A 19,476-nucleotide genomic window follows, 5' to 3' on the forward strand; every position below is an offset into this window, starting at 1 on the left:
GTGTCCTCATCTCACGACCTGTGGCCGTCAGAATACATAGAGGAAATGTAAAAGCTGGAACAAGGCACCCAGAAGTGGTATAGCTGGATCTTCAGGCAGAGCTATTTTTATTGCATTTACTTGTGTGTGTGTGTGTGTGTGTGTGTGTGTGTGTGTGTGTGTGTGTGTGTAGGTCAGAGGACAACTTTCTGGAGTCAGTTCTTCCTTCTACCAAGAGGTCCCAAGGATTGAACTCAAGTTTTCAGGCTTGATGGCAGGTAGCTTTATGGGATTGGCCATCTTGCCAGCCCCAAAGTCCTATTCTTTTTTTTTTTTTTGGTTTTTCAAGACAGGGTTTCTCTATATAGCCCTGGCTGTCCTGGAACTCTGTAGACCAGGCTGGCCTCGAACTCAGATATCCGCCTGCCTCTGCCTCCCAAGTGCTGGGATTAAAGGCGTGCGCCACCACTGCCCGGCCTCCAAAGTCCTATTCTTTTCTTGACAGTCTTTGTGCTAGAGAATGCTTTGGGATGGTAATCATTCTAGGAAAAGAATGGCAGCATAAGGAAATTACGACTAAACTCTCCAGAGCCTTGGGTGATGATCAATCCCTATCAGGGCAGGAACAGTAACCCATGTCCAAGCAGAAACACTTTTATCATGTTTTAAAAGAACTGTCATAATTATCAGCATGAAAGAAAAATTCTTCCTGCTGCTGCGTCTGTGTTCCACAACCACACGGCATCACACGACTCCACACACTCCATCGCTGAGCCACTTTCTCTCCATCCAAGGTCCATGGCACCTATAGCTAGGAATTAACTTCTTGTCCACTGTTATGGTCTAATTCTGTCAGAAATTGTCTTGACATAACTCCCACAGGAGTTAACAACCACTTTGTGATCTTGAGGGCTGCCTCATAGTAAAAGTCTTTTTAATTTTTTTTAAACTTTATTAAATAAGATGACCCCGTAGCAGTCATCAGTATACTAATTTTAATAAGATTTTTTAAAATTATGTATGTTTGTGGGTTTATGCATATAAGTGCAGTGCTTACAGAGGTCAGAAGTAGGCATCAGATCCTGTGGAGCTAGAATTATGGGTTGTTATGAGCACTTGATGTGTGTTCTGGAAACCAAACCTGAATTGTCAGCAAGAGCATTAGGTGCTCTAACCAATGAACAACCTCTCCAGCCCCTATGGTAATGTATAAAGTAACAAACCACAATGTTCTAGTCACTTGATGACAGCAAGATCGCTATAGATTTGACAGTTCATTTCTTCTGATGCTGAATAATATTCCATTGCCAGAATATACCACAGTTTATCCATTTATATCTCTGTTGCTTCCAAGGTTTTGCAGTTATGCATAAAACATCACATATAAATTTTTGTGTAGATGCAAGTATCCTACTCGTTGTGTAAATACCAAGGCATGCAGTTGCCAGATTATAAGAGTGAGTTTTGTTTTGCAAGAAACTGCCAATCTGTCTTTCTTCACAAGTGGCTGTAGCATCCCCACCAGCAGTGAGTGTTCACTCAGCCCTTCCCCGCCCATACTTGGTGTTGTCAGTGTCTTGGATCCTGGCCATTCCTGGCACAGAATGATATCTCATAGCTGTTTTAATCTCATGATGTAGAATGTTGGGCGTGTTTTCACATGTACAGTTGAGCAGGCACCACAGCAAAGAGGCACATTGGTACTAAGTTTTTGCCCTTTAAAAAGACTTACTCTTTGAGAATCATATATATAATGTAATTTGATAACACACACACACACACACTTCCTCTGAACTCCTTCCTTTCAACAAGTTCCCTCCAGCTTTGTGTTTTGTCTTAGAGAGCCACTGAGCTTACCGATAGCGGCTTATGTGACGATGGCTGTGGGGTTATTGTGGGAGCATAAGCAACTTGCCAGTGGCTATAGCACAGAGGAATAATGAAATACCCACAACCATCAGCTGCCAGGAGCCCCTCAGGGTAGAGGTGGGACCTCAGGAGCCTGCTCCCACGTACTCACGATGTGGTGTTGAAAGCCCCATCTTGGGTGTGTTTTCTTCAGGTAGCTGTAGCATGTCAGTCTGTGCATGCAATGGCGGTGTCATTCTGTAACACCCACCTCACCCATAAGAAGCTTCTCTGACCAAGGCTGAGAGCAGCACTGGTTTGTGACTGTAAACATAAATTTTAAGAATGTAGTTTGACAATATGTCCGTTTAGCAAAACAACAGTGACAGGTTTTCCCATAGGTTTTGCCCATTTTTAGAACATGGGTTTTAAGGGAATTTTATATATTTGGAGTATCATTCCTTTATCAAAAGTATATATGAAATAATTACATATTAATATAAATATGAAATAAAACCCTCAGATCAGCAACATTAATATTTTAAGTTTGATGGGCAGTTGACCCACATGTATATTCTTGGCAAGAATTCCATGAGTGCACGGAAATAGGGCATCCGGGCACAAAGCTCGGATCTTGTAAAGTCTTAGTAAGATATATAGCTACCAGTGGGAGGAGGGTGGGCAAATGTAAACTTCTAGCCTCCTTTCCCACTGGATCAGAGGTCAGACAATCTTCTCAGGCCGCTGGCCCTGAACCAGGGATCAGGACTTAGCGCCTGTCCTTCTGGTGACTGGTTGGTAATATGGCATCTTCTCTGGAGGCCTGGCATTGCTGGCCATCACTGCCAAGGACTGACTCTCGCATGGGTAGCCACTAGGAAAATAAAGAAAGAGTAAATGTGAACATAGTTGCAGTAGCTAGCTGTCACCAAAATGGTACAGAAGTGAAATTCTTAAGCTGGGCTCAGGAGGAACATGGGATTTGTACTGGTACAAAATTGTATGTCATGTGAAGACAACAGATGCACCGTCGTTAAACATTTATTCACTGATTTTCACGAATCAGAAGTGATGACCCCGAGGATTCCCCACCCACCCTGTCAGCTGCTACATGGCCATGTCAGCCAGGCAGGATTTCACCCCCTACCACAAAATTCACTAAATTCTTTTAGTGAATTCTTAGAGCCTACCACAGCTATAGAAAACTAAATTTAAACCCCATCCTGTCACTATAAGGAAAATATAAAATACTCAAATTCTAATTCCACTCTTCCCTGTATTTTTATATTTCTAAGACAGAGTGTGTTTTAAAATCTGGTTTGCATTCCCAAAGCTCCTTTAGCATAGATCCTGATGTGACTGCAGTCAAGGGCTCTCATAAGCATGTGCCTTCCTTAGGACATTAGAGTTTGTCTTAGTCAGTTAGGGTTTCTGTTACTGTGATGAAGCACCATAACCAGAAGCAACATGCAGAGAAGAGGGTTTGTGTGGCTTATACTTCTACATCATTAAGACAGGAACTCAAACAAGGCAGGAACCTGGAGGCAGGAGCTGATGCTGAGGCCATGGAGGGGTGCTACTTACTGGCTTGCTTTCCATGGCTTGCTCAGCCTGCTTTTTACTAGCCCAGGGATGGCCCCACCCATAATGGGCTGGGCCCTCCCCAGTCAATCACTAAGAAGAGGCCCTGCAGACTGTCTACAGCCTCGTCTTACAGAAGCATTTGTGTAGGTCTCTTCCTCTCAGATGGCTTTAGCATGTGTCAGGCTGACATAAAACTATCCAGCACAGAGTTCTTTTCCTTTACCTGTCTGCTTGAGGTACCTGGCAGCGTTGTAAGTGACCATGGCAAAGCATGTTGTGGCAGATCCTTCCAAACAATTCAAATGAATCCGGATCTAGAAATCAGAGAACCATGTGTGGCACAGACTACTCCATCCTCCCTGGCTGTTTCAGTTTGCACACAAAGTCTCGGGAACTCGAGTAGCAAAATTCCCATCCAGAAGGGAGATTCTCAGAAGATCAGCTCACAGACTGTCACTGTTAACAAGTTCAAGCTGATGATTTTGTTACCTAATAAATTTTCAGGGATCACTGTGACAGAAAATCCATAAGAAATACGTCATCTTTACATTTCCAGACATTGAACTTTCCCTTGGGGTTCATGTGGACACTGTCTTCCTGTTCATGTGCCCTCTGTGCAAGTTCTTTGTATTGTTCCATGTGTTAAAACAATTACACCTGAGGAACCACACACTGAAGGCCTTGCTTAAGAGCAGAGCAGAGACCATGTGAGCACATTCTTGCAGAGACCTCCCTGATAGGATCCCAGTGTGTTTCCTGTTACGCATGCAAGAAAGTGTGTCAAAGAACTGTAGCACTAAGCATGTAAAGATTCATGTGTGTCTGTTTGTGACATTGCAGGCTAAAGGCAAAGAAAGACAGTGGCTAAGACACCAAGCTACTGGAGAACTTGACGATGCCAAGATCATTGATGGGCTGGCTGGAGAAAAGGCCATCTACAAACGTCGGGGTGATCTGGAACCCCAGGTAAATAATGGGGAGCTCTGAGCCTCAGACCCACATAGATCAGCCTTCTGTAGAAAGTTCATGAGTTGTGTCAAAATACCGTTAACCCAAAATATGCAAGTACAGAAAGCATTATGGCAGGCAGATAATTTTTTTAAAAAGTCTCAAGACATAGAACACATGCACAAAATAGAATAATATTAAGAATAGTCAATGCAAGAGCCAAGCATGGTGATGTGTTCTTCTAATCCTGACCTCAAGAGTCAGAGAGATTGAGACCAGCCTGATCTACAAAGTGAGTTCCAGGACAGCCAGGGCTACATAAAGATACCCTTTCTCAAAACAACAACAAAATCAACACAAAGGTAGGGTGAGCTTTAAGCAAATCTAGAGGAGTTAACAGCAGGGTTCAAACTATGACCTAAGGTTCAACTAGGCAAAGCAAGGGAATAAATACTAAAATACGGAAGGTGCTAGTTTATAGAGCAGAAAAGGGTAGTTTATGATGCTATAGTCTTCAGTGGAGGGGAAGCCAACCTTCCTACCCTAGTCCAGCCACCTCAGAGAAGAAACCAAGAACAAACCCTGACCACCAGCCCTGCATCCGCCAGTAGCCAGAAAGCCAGTAGCCAAGAGCTACCTATGCGGTCACCTCTGGGTCCATCCACTCGCTAGCTGCAGAGTGGGTAGTCTGCAGGTGTGGGAATGGAAGACGCTCTGCTGCTTATGAATTCCAGAGGATTCAAGTGAGAGAACCAGCAATCTTACTGGTTTCCTACTCTTGGAACTGTAACAATCTGTGTCCATCACATGCCTTTAGTTTTTAGGAAACAAGGAATTCTCTCTTAAGTTATACTAATTGTAGTAAGTATTTACCAGACTGTGGCAACACGGTCAACTATTGAATCTGAGTGAACTTTGGGGTTTCCTATTGTCCTGAATAATCAAAACTGGTAAGTAGGCACTTGGAGCAGGGGCGCAGTGAGCGAGGGAGAGCAGGGGCACAGTGAGTGAGGGAGAGCCAGAGCCCACACGCTGTAATGTTTACTCAGAGTGGATCTGGTGGTAATTTGGGAGTTCTTGTTTCTGTGTCGTTGCCATGAGTCAACAGCTGCTTTCTCTACTGACTCACTGTGGTCAGCAAGTGTTTGGACACATCTGTGAGTCAGTCATGCACATGTGTGTGCCATGCTGCTTCTAATCAGGGCACACTCAACACGGTTTAAAAGGAATATAGAAAATTTGCTTCCCACTATTATTCTCTAAACATCCATGATATCTTAAATTATTTATGTATCTTGTATATGTACATGTATGTATATGTGTGTATGTGTGCTCATATACACACACGCACACGCACACACACACACACACACACGGGAAGGGGACATGCATGCCACAGCAGGTGTACAGCAGTCTGAGGACAGCTTGCAGGAGTCAGTTCTCTCCTTCCCCCATGTAGTCCTGGGAATGGAACTCAGGTTGTCTGGCTTCATGGCAAGCCCCTTACCCACCAAGCCATCTCATGAGCCATCCTACCACCTTCTACAGTGTTTTCTTGAAATTATTAGTTCTGCCTATCATTTTTCATGCATGCCAGCAAGTATATAATAATAGAATAATCTGGAATTTTTCTTATTTAATGTTACTGACAATTTAAAAAAAAATGTGCATTGGCAGATCTGGGTCCCAAGCTGATCTCTTAAGATTTCACATTTTAATCAGTAATTTTTGTCAGATAGCAGCTCAGTGCCACTTTAACTGCCAAGAAAAGAAAAAAGTTCACCAACCAGAAGAGAAGCCAAAGACTCTAAAGAGTCAAGGCGTTCTGAAAATGCTTACATTCTTGGCCAGACCCCCTCACATAACCAGGTTTTAGCAGTCTGGCATTTCTTCAACCTAGGTGAAAAATGGCCTCCACGGCCTTCAAGTTGACTGTGTAATAGAACAAACGAGGCTTCCCTCCAGCCACACGCCCCAGGGGCACTGACACACAGCAAGGAACGGAGAGCTATTTCTAAAATGCATCATCTTTAAGTTGTCAGCCTCCAGACGGTGGCTTTACCACATTCCAGAGGAAACTCTTTTCCACGTGCTCCTGACAGCCAGTCTGGCATCTGTCTACTAGAGTACAGTCATCTCCTCTACCCTCTGGGACAGCCCCGTGCAGGCCTGAGCCTGGGTCACATCTACCCACCTTGGGCTGACACTACAGAGCCTGGGCGAGAACCAGCTGACCATGGTTTTCTGCCTTTCCTCCCTCAGCCGGGCAGCCCACAGCAGAAGCCCAAGCGCCTGCGCCTTGTGGTGGATGTCTCGGGAAGTATGTACCGCTTCAACGGGGTGGATCACCGACTAGAGCGCTCAATGGAGGCAGTGTGCATGGTCATGGAAGCCTTCGAGAACTACGAGGAGAAATTCAAGGTACTGGCAAGAGCTGGGCATCTAGAGCTTCATCGATCACCTAGGGTCAGTACTGGAAAGACGGATACAGACTCCACCTGGAGCACCAGGCCCCAGCAGGGAACATGGCCGCTGCCACAGTGTTCCAATAGCAACATAATTGAAAGGCCCAATAACCTCTAGTTCCCAAAGAGAAAAGCACTGTAACATACAAGTTGTGTGATGTTAAACCACAGAGTTTCCTGGAAACACTGAAGCCTGTTCTCATTTTCCTGGGCATCCCCATCTAGTGCCTCAGAGCACTGACATCCTGTGACCAGCTATGGTCTGCTCAGAGCATCCTGTGCTGTGAGTCCCTTTCCCTTTCCACAGGAACAGTGAGCAGACAATAATATACATCCTCAGCTGACGTGACGGTTCACGAGAGGAAGCTGCCTTCTGTTCAAACCATTTCCAGCTTGTTACTGTGCAGTTTGCTATCATCCCCCACCCCAGAGGTCTGAGGATAGGGAAGGAAATTCCCATTCTATCATGTTGCCAGCCAATAGGAGCCAACTCATCTGCTTGTGATTGTCCATAGAAAACACAGGCATCACAGCAGATAACCTGACCACCAACACAGGCCAGAAAGACAGGGTGTGTACAGACATTGTGAAGGACACACAGCGTAAGCATGCGAACTCTAGATTCTGTACTGGATAAAACAACCCTTAAGGAACAGACTGTCTCAAATCCATCACCATTTAAGTTGGCACCCCACTCTACCTGAAGACTGCGTCCCATGCATGGCTCTGTATTATGCAAAAACAGGAGATGCTGGCTCTCCCGGGGTTCCTGTACACATCCCTGGGAGAGTGGCCTTTCAGAGCTCCCTGTGAGGAATGAGCAGCATCCAGCCGTGACTACTGTGCGGCTGCGAGGCTCTGCGCAGTACAGGGGGTAAATGCATAGAACACACAGCTGAGCGTGAGAAAGTACTCTGCTTCCTGTCACCACTGCAACGCTATCCCCCGTGGCCACAGAAACCTGTGGAACTCTGTAAGAGTCCCTCTTGGTCTATTGTAGTTGCCAGAATCCCAGAGCCCCAGTCAAAGCCTCACTCTGACAGGGTGAGGACAGGACATGGGGAAATCTGGGAAGCTTCCGAGTAGCATTGCACAGCTTGTAAGACACAGCACTTGCTCCTGTGGGAGCCAGCGGTGATCAGCCTTTTAGAGCACACTCCTGCTGGGGCAGACAAAGCAGCAGGCTCGCTCCCTCTGCATTGAGAAGGCCATTCAGCAGTTCCATCTCTTGACCTTCCTGGACCTCAGATGTGATTGCATCTGGATTTTTTTTTAAAGAGAAAATGTTTATTTAAACCATTTTGACCAATGGGTGGCTAGACGGCCATGGGTCAGCATAAATAACCACATCTCGTCTAATGTTCAAAATCATTTGGGTTTGAAACTGCCCCCTCATAAGCTCTTTTCCGGCCTTCCCTCCGTCATATTGGAAACTGTCATATTGCCATCAGCCCTACCACACATCTTGAGAGTTGAATGGCTACATTCTCTGCTAGGGCTTCCCAGACCCCCTCAGTAGAGGACAGAAGAGTAATGCAGCCCCGTAGTCCATGAGAGCTTCTCCTGCTTCTAATTAGGGTACATGCAGGTACATGGCTGCAAAGGTGCCCCTTGAGGGTACGTGAGGAGTAGGCACACACAGTACAAAGGAGGAAGAGTGGGACTGAGGCTTGCTCTCTCAGACTCCAGCTGCACTCATGCATTTTGGTCTCTTTTTAGAAATACTTGATATTCCTTATGTCATCATTATATTATTCCCAGCCACCTAATCTGCCCATGTGTTCAATTTCTTGTTTATGAAAGAAGAATAAGGTCCAGCAGTAACTACTGAGGGGCCATAAGTTACCTGGAAAATATAAAATAATGACTCCTGAGAAGATAATGATGGTTTGCAGAGCATCCAGCGTGGCATCACTCAGTGTCTTTGGGGAGTGGCAGTGTGATCTATAGCTCCTGCCTGAGTTCCAGACAGTCCTTAATTCAGTCTTCCTGCAGTTAGCCCTGGACTCCACATGTGCTCTGCAGCCTTCAGAAGTGCCTGCTGGTGTGGTGGTCTGCACACTGCCCGTCCCTCATGGCACCTGCTCATGTTGTGTTTGGCTTGTGTTGTGCTGTCTTCTGGGTCATTACAGTCTGGAAGGGAGGCTCACTTACAGTCCTCACCACCACTTTCTCCCACGTTAGCACAACCCATGCCAAACCACAGGGACCCTCAAGCCTGAGAGTTACTGAGACGGAAACCTAATTCACCAGCATGACATTTGCTAAGCCTCTTGGAGTCTTTAAAGTGCCTCAGAGTGTTCAGCCACCTGACTTCACATATTCCCAGAACAGCACAACTTACAGCCAGCATCAACTCCTCCAAGCTGGAGGCCAGCACCATCCCTGCTGGTCACACAGCACTTGGGCAGGATGCTAACGATTATGTGAAGTGAGATTCAGTCAGGGAGCATCTCCTCCACTTCATTCCTGTTTGTTCTTTTCTCCAAGCTCCTGGGAGTCGTCAGTGTCATCTTAAAATAGACTTTCTTTTCAAAAGCTCTTGATGCCTTGACAGTTTTTTCCAAAACTGTTTTCCACTAAACATTCAAACAATGGTACCAGAAAATGGGTTTATTCTCTCACTCAGAAATTCGGCTTTGGAAAGACACTAATGTAAAATGCTTTATTGTATTGTTTTCATAAAGGTGTGTAAGTCAGGCAAACAGTGTGAATGAAGCTTGTGGGGAGCTGGTGGGGTTAGAGCACCCCACTCTTCAGCACTATCCAAATAGTTCCACTGACGCTGTGCAATGTTACATAACGTGGACTTTGTATAGTTTATTCCATTGCCACGAGGATTCCATTGCTAAGAAGGAGTTGGGGATGCAGCTTTGGTGGTAAAGAGTATGACAAACGCCATGACCAACAGCCTTAGGGAGTAAAGGCGAATGTGGCTTACATTTCTCAGTCACTAGTCACAGAGGACAGTCAGGGCAGACTCCGGAAGGAATGCTCCTCACTGACCTAGCCTCGGCTTTCCTGTACACCCCAGGTCCGCCTGTCTAGGTGTAGAGCCATCTACAGTGGGCAGGGTCCTCTCCCCTCAGTCAGGACAATGTCTCACAGACATGACCCCAGGCCAGGCTGATCTAGGCAGTTCTTCAGCAGAGATTCTCTCTTCCTAGGTTAACAATAAATTCTAACCTTAGCTTATGCGGGGCCCTAGATTTTATCCTCAATAGTGCAAAAACTGAAGATGGAAAAGAAACCCATTTTTCTAGAACTGTACTGAACTCTTGCTTCTCACCAACTCCAAGGACTTTCCCTCTGTAGATGGTGTTGTGGGTCCTCACATCACACGTATGAAACACTCCCCTCAACAGACAAGACACAATACATGTGTGTTCCTCAAACTCCCAGAAACCGGCTTTTCATTCCATTAAAGTGTCAGAACCTTGGGTCTGGGCAGTATTTTCACCAGCCTCTTTCTACAGATAAGAAAGCCAAGGTTCAAAGAGGTTAAATACTTGGGCCAAGGTCACACTGCTAACTGTGAAATGCCAGGGCTTGTGACCCCACCCCCACCCCACTGGAGAGCTTTCTTACTTGCTCTGTCCTGTTTCTTGGATCTGTTTTACATATGCCCAAACTTATGACAAATCAGTATTTTCAAAAATTCATTCAAAAGTAAAAGCATTTTATTATTATCTCCTACTCTTAATATGCTGCCACACAGAGGTGATGTAATAGACACGGGTTCTTTGAGACCTTAGTCAGGAAGACTACATTACTTCCCAGAAGGCTATAGAAAGATATGACTCACAGAGGCACACTTAGCTGAGTGTCTGTAATTACTCCTTTCCCAGTGCCTTAAGAATGTTCTTTGAGTTTAAATATGGAGACCAGTCATCTTATTAGGCTTAGACTTTGAATATATTTGTACTATTACCCAGAGATAGGACTCCCCCAAAAACCCCACAGAGTTTGCTGAGACCATCAGAATTGACTCAGTAACTGATGTAGGAATATTAGCCATGAAAACAAAAACTTTAAGAATAGATGTAGGACTAGCTTGAGGATTCCCTAGTTTTCTGTAGTAACTTGAATTAATGGATGAGTTTAGAGACAACACTAAATCTCTGTCTTAGGAAGGCTGCGGCCTCTCCGAATATCCGTGTCAGCACCTAGAGCAGAGCTGGTGCAGGGACTCTAAGATGAGCCTTCTGAAGATGCTGGGCATGTGAGGACAGCAAAGCAAGTACAGACCATCTTCATCACTGAATGGACTGCGGTATCCACCACCCCTCCATGACCCTGGGAAGGGGTCAGACAGATATCCCTCTTTGTCAGAGAGGAGGAGTGGTTTACAAGCAGGTACCATTAGAGGCCATCTAAACTAGCACCACTGGCAAGGCAGGAAGGCAGGTTTGAAAAGTTAAGCACCTTGCTCTAAATCAAAAAACGTTTTATGTCCAAGCCATGTCACACCTTGAACCCCAGGGCTCTGGAAGTACCTCCCTTGACCTATTCAACCACTCATTCACTAACTCCTGCTGGCCATAGCACTGCCATTTTAGAACACAGAATTCACATGTCAGCATTCACAACAGCCTCAGATATCACTGTGTACCAAGCTATAATCAGAAGCCTAATAAAGCATAGCCTATACCCTAACCACAACTTGATGATCCTCCCTAACAGAACTCGAAGCCTCAGTCATGTTCACAAATGTGCCAATAGCTCTGTGTTGTGCTTTAAATTCCTTCTGGATGGTAACGTTCTCTCTTGATTGAGACTCTGGTTTGTTTTTGTTATACCTCCCTCTAAAGGAATGAGGTTTTCAAAACAAACCCAGCAAAAGTGGGGTCTAAACAAATTGTAAAGCAAAGAAGCATTAGAGAGAGCCTCTATGAGGGTTTCAGCATAGCTGTCATTTCATATTTATGCATTTCATAAGCATATTTATACTTAGTACAAAACTCCACAAAGATTTCCAGGACACCTTGCAAGCCACGTAGAAAAATGACAGCCTAGACGGTGGGTGGTTGACAGGGACAAGGAGGCTCTTGTTTACTGACTCGGCCTGTCCTGCTGATTACATGAGGTCCTGGCATGGCCCAGCTTGGGTGACTATCGGACTTAAGAGTTAGAGAGTCCAGCTGGCTGTGATGCCGCTCTCCCGTTATCCTAGCGCTGAGTGGCTGAGGCAGGAGGATCATGAGTTTGAAGCCACTTTGGGCTATATAATCTCATGCAAATAATAACAAAGTTAGTTTATGTATGTTTTTCTTGAACTAAGGCAGGTTTAAGGATAAGTGAATTACTGTTTTTAAACACATTGAGAAACACGGGTGAAGGCTTACCTGGTCATGTCCATTTATCATCTGATAAATCAGAATCCCAATCACACTTTAAAGGCAGGGAAAGCTGAGTCACTCATAGTCCTCTTACCCAAGTGCAGCATGGGAGTCTGCCTCTTCCCTCTGTGTAAGCCTCTCTTTAATATATACTTCAGCACATCATGAAAGCAACCTGGTGGTACAAGCTATGTCCAGCTACTCAGGCAGGAGGTTTGCAGGTTCAAGAATCACCTAGATACATAGTGAGTTCAAGGCTAGCCTAGAAGACTTAGTAAGACCCTCTCTCTAAAAGAGTTCTGGAGATAAAGCATTTGCCTAGCACATTTGAGGCCCTGGGTTCAATCCCCAGTAACACAAAAAAAAAGAGGTGGGGGAAGGGAGCCTGAGAAGCTTATACTAATCCCTCAGCCCTCCTAGAAGGTTCCTCTGTCCAAGCCCTTACAGGGGAGGTACACGTGGACCTAAGGGCCGGGCCGTCTTACAACTTTTAACTATCCTGATGAATGGCCCTCCTTTGCTCTCTGGTCCTTTGTAGGCCTTTCTTAGGTCTGCCTTCCTAGGGAAGACTCAGCTGGTATAAGCATATCACGATCTGAAGGGCGGCAAAACAGGACCATAGGCAAAACCTCCCTACACTGCCGTGTTCTACTAGCTTCAAGAAGGCCACACACTGATAATTCGATTCTGCCTTTGAAGGTCCTTAAGATATAAAATTTTCAAAGTAGGCAATAACGTGTTTAACCTGTAACCAGGTTTATAGGTTTCAGAGGTGTAAATATTCTGTGTAGTCCTCTGGTTGTGTCCTCCTCCTGTGGGCACATCCACAGTGGAGTTCAACTTTCCCAGAGAGCCCCGCCTACTTCCTGTTTAAATGGGTGGGGCCACTTTCACCAGGAATGTTTCTACTTCCCATTTCAGACGTGACAGCCTCGATTAAGTTATGTTGTATTTGTCATCTGGCTTATGAAAAGTAGCGTTCTGGTTTCCAGATTGTAAAAGAATGTAGCCCATACACAAAAGGCAAGCTGCTTTTTACCCCAAGTTGATTGCAAGCTCTCTGAGAGCATCTCTACAGTAAACATGCACAGAAACTAACAGTGCAGAGATCACGAGAGAACCTACCATCTGCAAAGGTACAGATGGGCAAAGGCTGGCTTGCCTCCTCCCATAACACCCAGTGTGGGTGTGCAGGAGGGTTCGGAGAAGAGCTGTTGGTTACTAGTGGATTGACAGTATCCCAAATGTTCCCTGAAGTCTCCACCCCTAAGCATACACTATTTTCCTTGCAGATTCCTCAGTTTCCCCAGTGTCCCAGCCTTCATGTGATTACAAAATGTCTCTAATAGAGGTGGGAGGATTCAGAGAGACCGGCTCGCCCAGATAATTTACCTCTGGCTGCTTTTCGGATTTTGTAGCAGGACCTGACTCTGACACTGGGCTCCTCTCAGCAGTCAGTACTTCGTGTGCTCAGGAGATAGGGAGTTAAAAGGTGCTTCCTAAATTGAAAGCTACATGCCATATGTTAATAAGTGGAAAAGCAGATTATTCAGTCACAGGGTCAATATCAGCCAAAGTTATGCTGATGCTAACGTGTTTGCTGTATCTCTTCAGCTTGACATGTCTGTCAGAAGGCACTAAATGCCTGAGAGCTTCTATCATCACATGTCTTCAGAGCTTAACCTGAACATAATTGTGGATAATTTTCGCCTTCTCTGTACTTTAATTTCTTTGGTATGTTTTACCTTTAGAAACAGAAGGAAGCTAGAAATAGTTTTTCTCTGGGGAAAAGTCTGCTTCGGGATGAGCTTGTTGGTAGAATTGAGTTGCTTGGAATGGTGACAGAGGTCCCTAATTCCCCGCTGGCTCTCAGCTTCTGGAGGCCATGGACACCTTGGCCTCCTCCATCTGCATGATAGTTAACTCCCTTGTCAGATCTCCCTGATGCTTCAAATCTCTCTTCCCCTTCTATCAGCCTTTCAAAGGAGCTCTGTGATTAGAGTTGGGCCCACTAGATAATTTCTCTCTTGATTAACTCACAGTCAAGCAAACTTAATTACATTGGCAGAATCCTTTTTGATAATGTAATCACATGTGATATCCCGTTCTGCTTTCCCGCCGTGACCACAGTTATGGGAAGAGTGTAGAGAGCAGGCACGAGGCACCTGGAATCCCGAGAGCCCCTTTGAAGTCTGCCCTGCACTGTGTGTGCTTCTTACAAAATCTCCCTTGAAATGTACACATGGAATTTGGGACAGCCACTAAAGTCTCCTTCATACCTCCTTCCAGGGGGCAGAGATCTCAAAAGAAGTTGGACCCAAACAGAATGAGTCCAAAATCGTTTGCCTCTGTTGATAGCACACATCTGCCTCTCTTGTCCTTCTACATTCTTTTATGACCAAACATTGATCAGCTTGGAACAGCCAGAGTTAGGGCTCTGGACCAGTGATTGTTCTGTTATTCACCGACTTCTGAACTCTCCAACTCTCTTGCATGTAGTACGACATCGCTGGACACTCGGGAGATGGCTACAACATTAAGCTCGTTCCAGTTAACAAAATCCCCAAGAACAATAAGCAGAGACTAGAAATTCTGAAGGTAAATACATCGTTCCTTCTACATTGTAAGAATTTCTATCAGATTAGATAAAAATCTAGGATTCACTGAAGTAGCAACAGATATCTCAAGCAACAAATAGAAACCACCTTTCTTGCTTAAAACCCTGCTTCTGCCATCTAAAGTTAAATGTTCCCTGTATGTTTTCAGAGTACTCATTGTTTTATCTGATTTGAACATCTGGGATTAGAATTCCATAGTCACACGGGCTCAGTAGAAAGGGAAAAAATGGCCCTTTTAGGGCACTCTGTATTTCAAATTTTATATTTCTGTTGATAATTTTGGGTAATAAATTCAGTCTCACATACTTAAAACTGCAGTAGACACCATGATCTTAAAACAGATTTCCCCCTTTGCCACCGGAAACAGTTCAGCAGCTGATTAACTTGTTTAATGGAAATTCAGCTGTCCCTTATTTTCCTCCTACATCGTGCCCCTCTTCCAGATGATACCAGTTACATATTTTCTTACTTTAACTAGAAGGGTGAGTTGTAAAAGTGTCAGTTGGGAACATTTGGGAGCATTGCCCGTTTCTAAGGAAAGTCAACCTCATACAACTGTCCTGTGCCCTGTTGACTCTCAGTACGTAATCATCATGTTTATTGAAAAGGAATTGCTCACCTGTGGTTTCTGTGCCCAACTCTTACCTCCAGACAATGCATGCCCACTCTCAGTTCTGCATGAGTGGGGACCACACACTCGAGGGGACGGAACACGCCATCAAGGACATTACCACAGAAGAAGCCGATGAGTACTTTGTCATCATCTTAAGTGATGCAAATCTGTCCCGATATGGAATAAACCCAGCCCGCTTTGCCCAGATCCTGACGATCGATCCTCAAGTAAATGCCTTTGCCATTTTTATCGGCTCTTTGGGGGATCAGGCAGCCAGGTGAGTATTGCCGCAGCAGAGAGCAGATATAATAAATATCTGGTGTGTACTGTTTCTCGAACCTCATCCTGAGGGGATGGGGAGGGCAGGTGAAATGGTGTAGAATGTATCTACCTGAAGCAGCGAATGGCATACTTGGGCTCACAGTGCCCTGGCTTGTTTGGACAAGCACTCATAGTTTTGAAGGAACATAATGCTCTAGGACTTTTCAGACAAAAATTTATAATTTTAATTGTTTTTCCCACTAATAAATTAGACAGTATTTTATAGATTAAGTACTTTACAGAGACCTCCAAGCTTAATCTCATCAGATTATTTCAAATCATACTCAAAATTGTAACTATAGTTCAGTGGGGTAATAGTTCAGTGGACACTTGCCTAGCATGCAATTCCAACTATTGCCAAAAATAAAGGAAACCAACAATAGTCAATTCCCTAGCATAGCAGAAACTGTGCTCATCTGAATATAATGTGTGTGTGTCTGGTGTGTGTAAACAGACATCATCTCAAGCACCGTTTATCACTATGAAGAGACACTATGACCAAGGCAACTCTCATTACAAAAGCATTTCCTTGGGGCCTTGTGCACAGTGTCGTTGGGTTAACCTGTGCCCATCATGGTTGGCAGCAGACAGGTGTGGCACTGGAGCAGTAGGAGAGAGCTTTACATTCTGAGCTCCTGGCAGCAGGCAGAGAGACACACTGGGTCTGGCATGGAGTTTGTGATACTTCAAAGCCCATCCCCAGTGGCACACTTCCTCCAACAAGGCTACAACTCTTAATCCTTTCCACCAACTGAGGACCAAGCTTGAAAATATATGAGTCTATAGGGCCATCCTCATTCAAACTGCCACAGACATATAGAGACTTACATATGCATACAAATATATATATATATATATATCCATCCATAAATAAACTTCAGTAACTAGTATCAGTATATACTTAGATGTGTGTGTGTGTCTCACTAGAGAGACTGTAGGTGAAACACCTTGGACACAAAGGAAGACTATCTGTAAGTGTGTATGGATAGTTGTATGCTATAGTTATCACACTACATGATAACTGTAGGAATTTATAGCCAGACAATAAGTACCTCTGGGATTACCCAAAAGGAGAAGCCAGGAAATACTTTCCATAACTTAACCACACTAACAGAAAGCATTCACAGTTTTTCTCTGCCTAAAATACTCATAAAATGCAGAAAACACAACCGAAACTGTATCTCAGAAAAACCATCCTGTCTTATAAATGGAGGGCAGGTAGTCTCAGCCCCTCGGGTGCTGCAGCTTAGAGCAGCCTTGGCACCGTGGACTCCAGCTCACTTAGTGCAGCCCACAGCTCTCTCTCATGCAGCACTTCACATTTTCTGGAACCTTCCTGTCCTCAAAGCACCAGAGCTAGGCAGACGGCAAGCTCAGCAAATGCTGGCTGAGCTGAAGCGGGCATTTTTTTTTCCTTCTAGTGAACAGATCCTGTTGGAATACTTAAGAAAGCACAATAATACCCTTGTGGTTTCCTGGGGAAATGGTCCAACATTTTCTGGCAAAAAGACATGGTGCAGACTTAGCTGGTCTGCCCCGCACGCCAAATACATGATACTGCACAGAGTGCCTGACTTTTATTAAATGTCATTCCAAAACCAAACTTTGTTGGCACAATGAAAGGCGGCGTTCTTTTCAATACATCTGTGCCTTGCCATCTTACTGCCTTCAAAGATGGCCTTTTGTTCCAAATGATAAATTGACATTTTAAAAAAAAATTACCATAAGCCTGTTCAACCTCGGTTTTGTCAAGCAGCAGTTGGATAATGCAGATTACATTTCACCGTATGTGGTGGGGAGGAACCAGAGACCCACTTGGGGACTTGGCTGTATAGCCTATTGGAGGACTGTTTCTAAGAAAGGACTCAAAAAAAAAAAGTACAGCATGAGTCCAGATGCAGGTGAGCTAATTCCAGATGGGCCCTCGGGCACTGTCCTACTGAGGGACTAGAACACATCAGGAGATGATAGAACTTGAAAACCACTCGCATTCTCCCTGAAAAGCTCTTGCTTTCCCTGCCGCTCCCTGGTGCTTTCCCAGGCCCATCACTGCCTAGAGACAGACAATTCAGTTGCAGGTTAGGTATGAGAAAGTGGAAACATCCTTTCATAAGAACCCATTTGGATGCTGTGGAGGCCAGGCAGGGGCTGGAATGGAGCCTTGATTTGCAATAGTGATTTCCCTCCCTTCCCTTCCCTCTGACAGGCTTCAGAGAACTCTGCCAGCTGGCCGGTCCTTCATCGCTATGGACACCAAGAAGATCCCTCAGATTTTACAACAGATCTTTACCTCCACCATGTTGTCCAGTATCTAGGAAGCACCCTTCCCCATCCAAGGCTTGGATGCAAATAGAAGCAGAGAGAATTCTGAAAAGACAGCAACCACGCCAACCGTGGCGTGGCGGGACGCTTCTTTCCAGCAGCAAGGGGACTTGTGGATGGAAATGTACTCTGGATGGGTTGGAGGTCTGCAAAGGAAACAGGTTGACCTGCATTTCCTAAAAGGTCAGGGTTGAAGGATGCAAGCACAGGAACTGTAAGGCTTGGCAGAGTTCTAAACCCAAAGGATAAAAATCACCCACTGTTGCCTTAATATGTCATCTGCTGCCAGATGCCATACAGAGCCTTTGTTTGACACTGAGAGACAAGTCTACAAACCCACCCAACACGTTCCTGTCTACAGTTATTTCTACTTTCTCCCCAGTGTGTACTGCCCAGCAGATAACAATTTTACAGCATTCAACCTTACCTGGAAAGTATTTGGACAGCAGTACTTTATAAGGCATTGGATTCTCTCAATAGTTCCGATCACTTGACAGAAAGGAACCCAACAATTCTTAAGGTGCTTGCTGTCCCATGTGACTTTTATTTGCCCTGCTACCTGAGATGAAGGATAAAGATGTCCTTCCTCAGGTCCCCTGTGTTGAGCCATTTTTGATTCTCCAAAGCTCCACAGTGGATAGAGTATACTTCACCATCCAAATTACAGCGCCAAAAGTAGCAAATACTTATGTCTGACAAATTACCCAAAGTTCAAAGCACCATGTTTGACTGGGCATTAACTGGAGATTTGTTTCGATTTAACTAAAGCAAAGAATACTTTTCAGCCAAATTCTCTTGTCTTTCAAAGTATTTAAAATCTCACAACCCAACAGAACTGTCTCTCGAACCATCTAATGAAACGCTGCTCTTCACAGCTGACAGTGAAGTCAGTGCTGGGGCACCGTGTGTGCTTACTTAGCGTAAGCTAGAAAACTAACCCTGTGGTGATGTTACCCTAGCCATGCACACTGTCATCATACATTTCATTTGAATGAAAACTCATTTCATTTAGTTATAGGACAGAGAAAATGTTCCCCAGCTCTTCCAGTCCCCCATCTCCTGTCACCCCATCACTGTCAAATAAAAGCAGTCGCTTCCCAACATGGTGTCGCCACCCAATGAGTGAGTGTGGTTTGTATTTCTAGTCACCTGCTTGTTCCAGATGCTCAATTATCCCAAAATGCACAGTTCCAACTCACAAGTGCCTTCCAAATGTAATCACATGACTAACTCCCACCACTCCCGTTTGCTGATGGTTTACTGCACAGCAGGAACATGCTAAATGGTTCTGTGCATTGTGTCAGTTCCGTTCTCACCGCCTGTAAGATGAGCACTTTTTACTGATAAAGTGCTTGATACTCAGAAAACTCATCGCTTCTTCTCACAAGATTTCTGACCACAGACTTTTGATCATCCACTGAATTATTAGCATTACTTTA

The 19,476-nt window shown here is 44.8% G+C and overlaps 1 protein-coding gene across 1 annotated transcript in view; it reads left to right on the forward strand.

The window, feature by feature from the left end:
• The window catches only part of Vwa8 (von Willebrand factor A domain containing 8), a 315,245-nt gene extending 296,094 nt beyond the window's left edge, over window positions 1–19,151 (forward strand). The window contains exons 41-45 of the mRNA XM_028752706.1: window positions 4,252–4,377; window positions 6,622–6,780; window positions 14,663–14,761; window positions 15,433–15,671; window positions 17,922–19,151. Coding sequence (XP_028608539.1) covers window positions 4,252–4,377; window positions 6,622–6,780; window positions 14,663–14,761; window positions 15,433–15,671; window positions 17,922–18,030 — 732 coding nt within the window. The 3' untranslated portion in view covers window positions 18,031–19,151. The remainder of the gene's footprint in view (window positions 1–4,251; window positions 4,378–6,621; window positions 6,781–14,662; window positions 14,762–15,432; window positions 15,672–17,921) is intronic.
• Window positions 19,152–19,476: the final 325 nt, after the last annotated feature.

Source organism: Grammomys surdaster, unplaced genomic scaffold, assembly GCF_004785775.1.
Source record: "Grammomys surdaster isolate TR1022 unplaced genomic scaffold, NIH_TR_1.0 125934, whole genome shotgun sequence".
NCBI classification, from domain to species: domain Eukaryota; kingdom Metazoa; phylum Chordata; class Mammalia; order Rodentia; family Muridae; genus Grammomys; species Grammomys surdaster.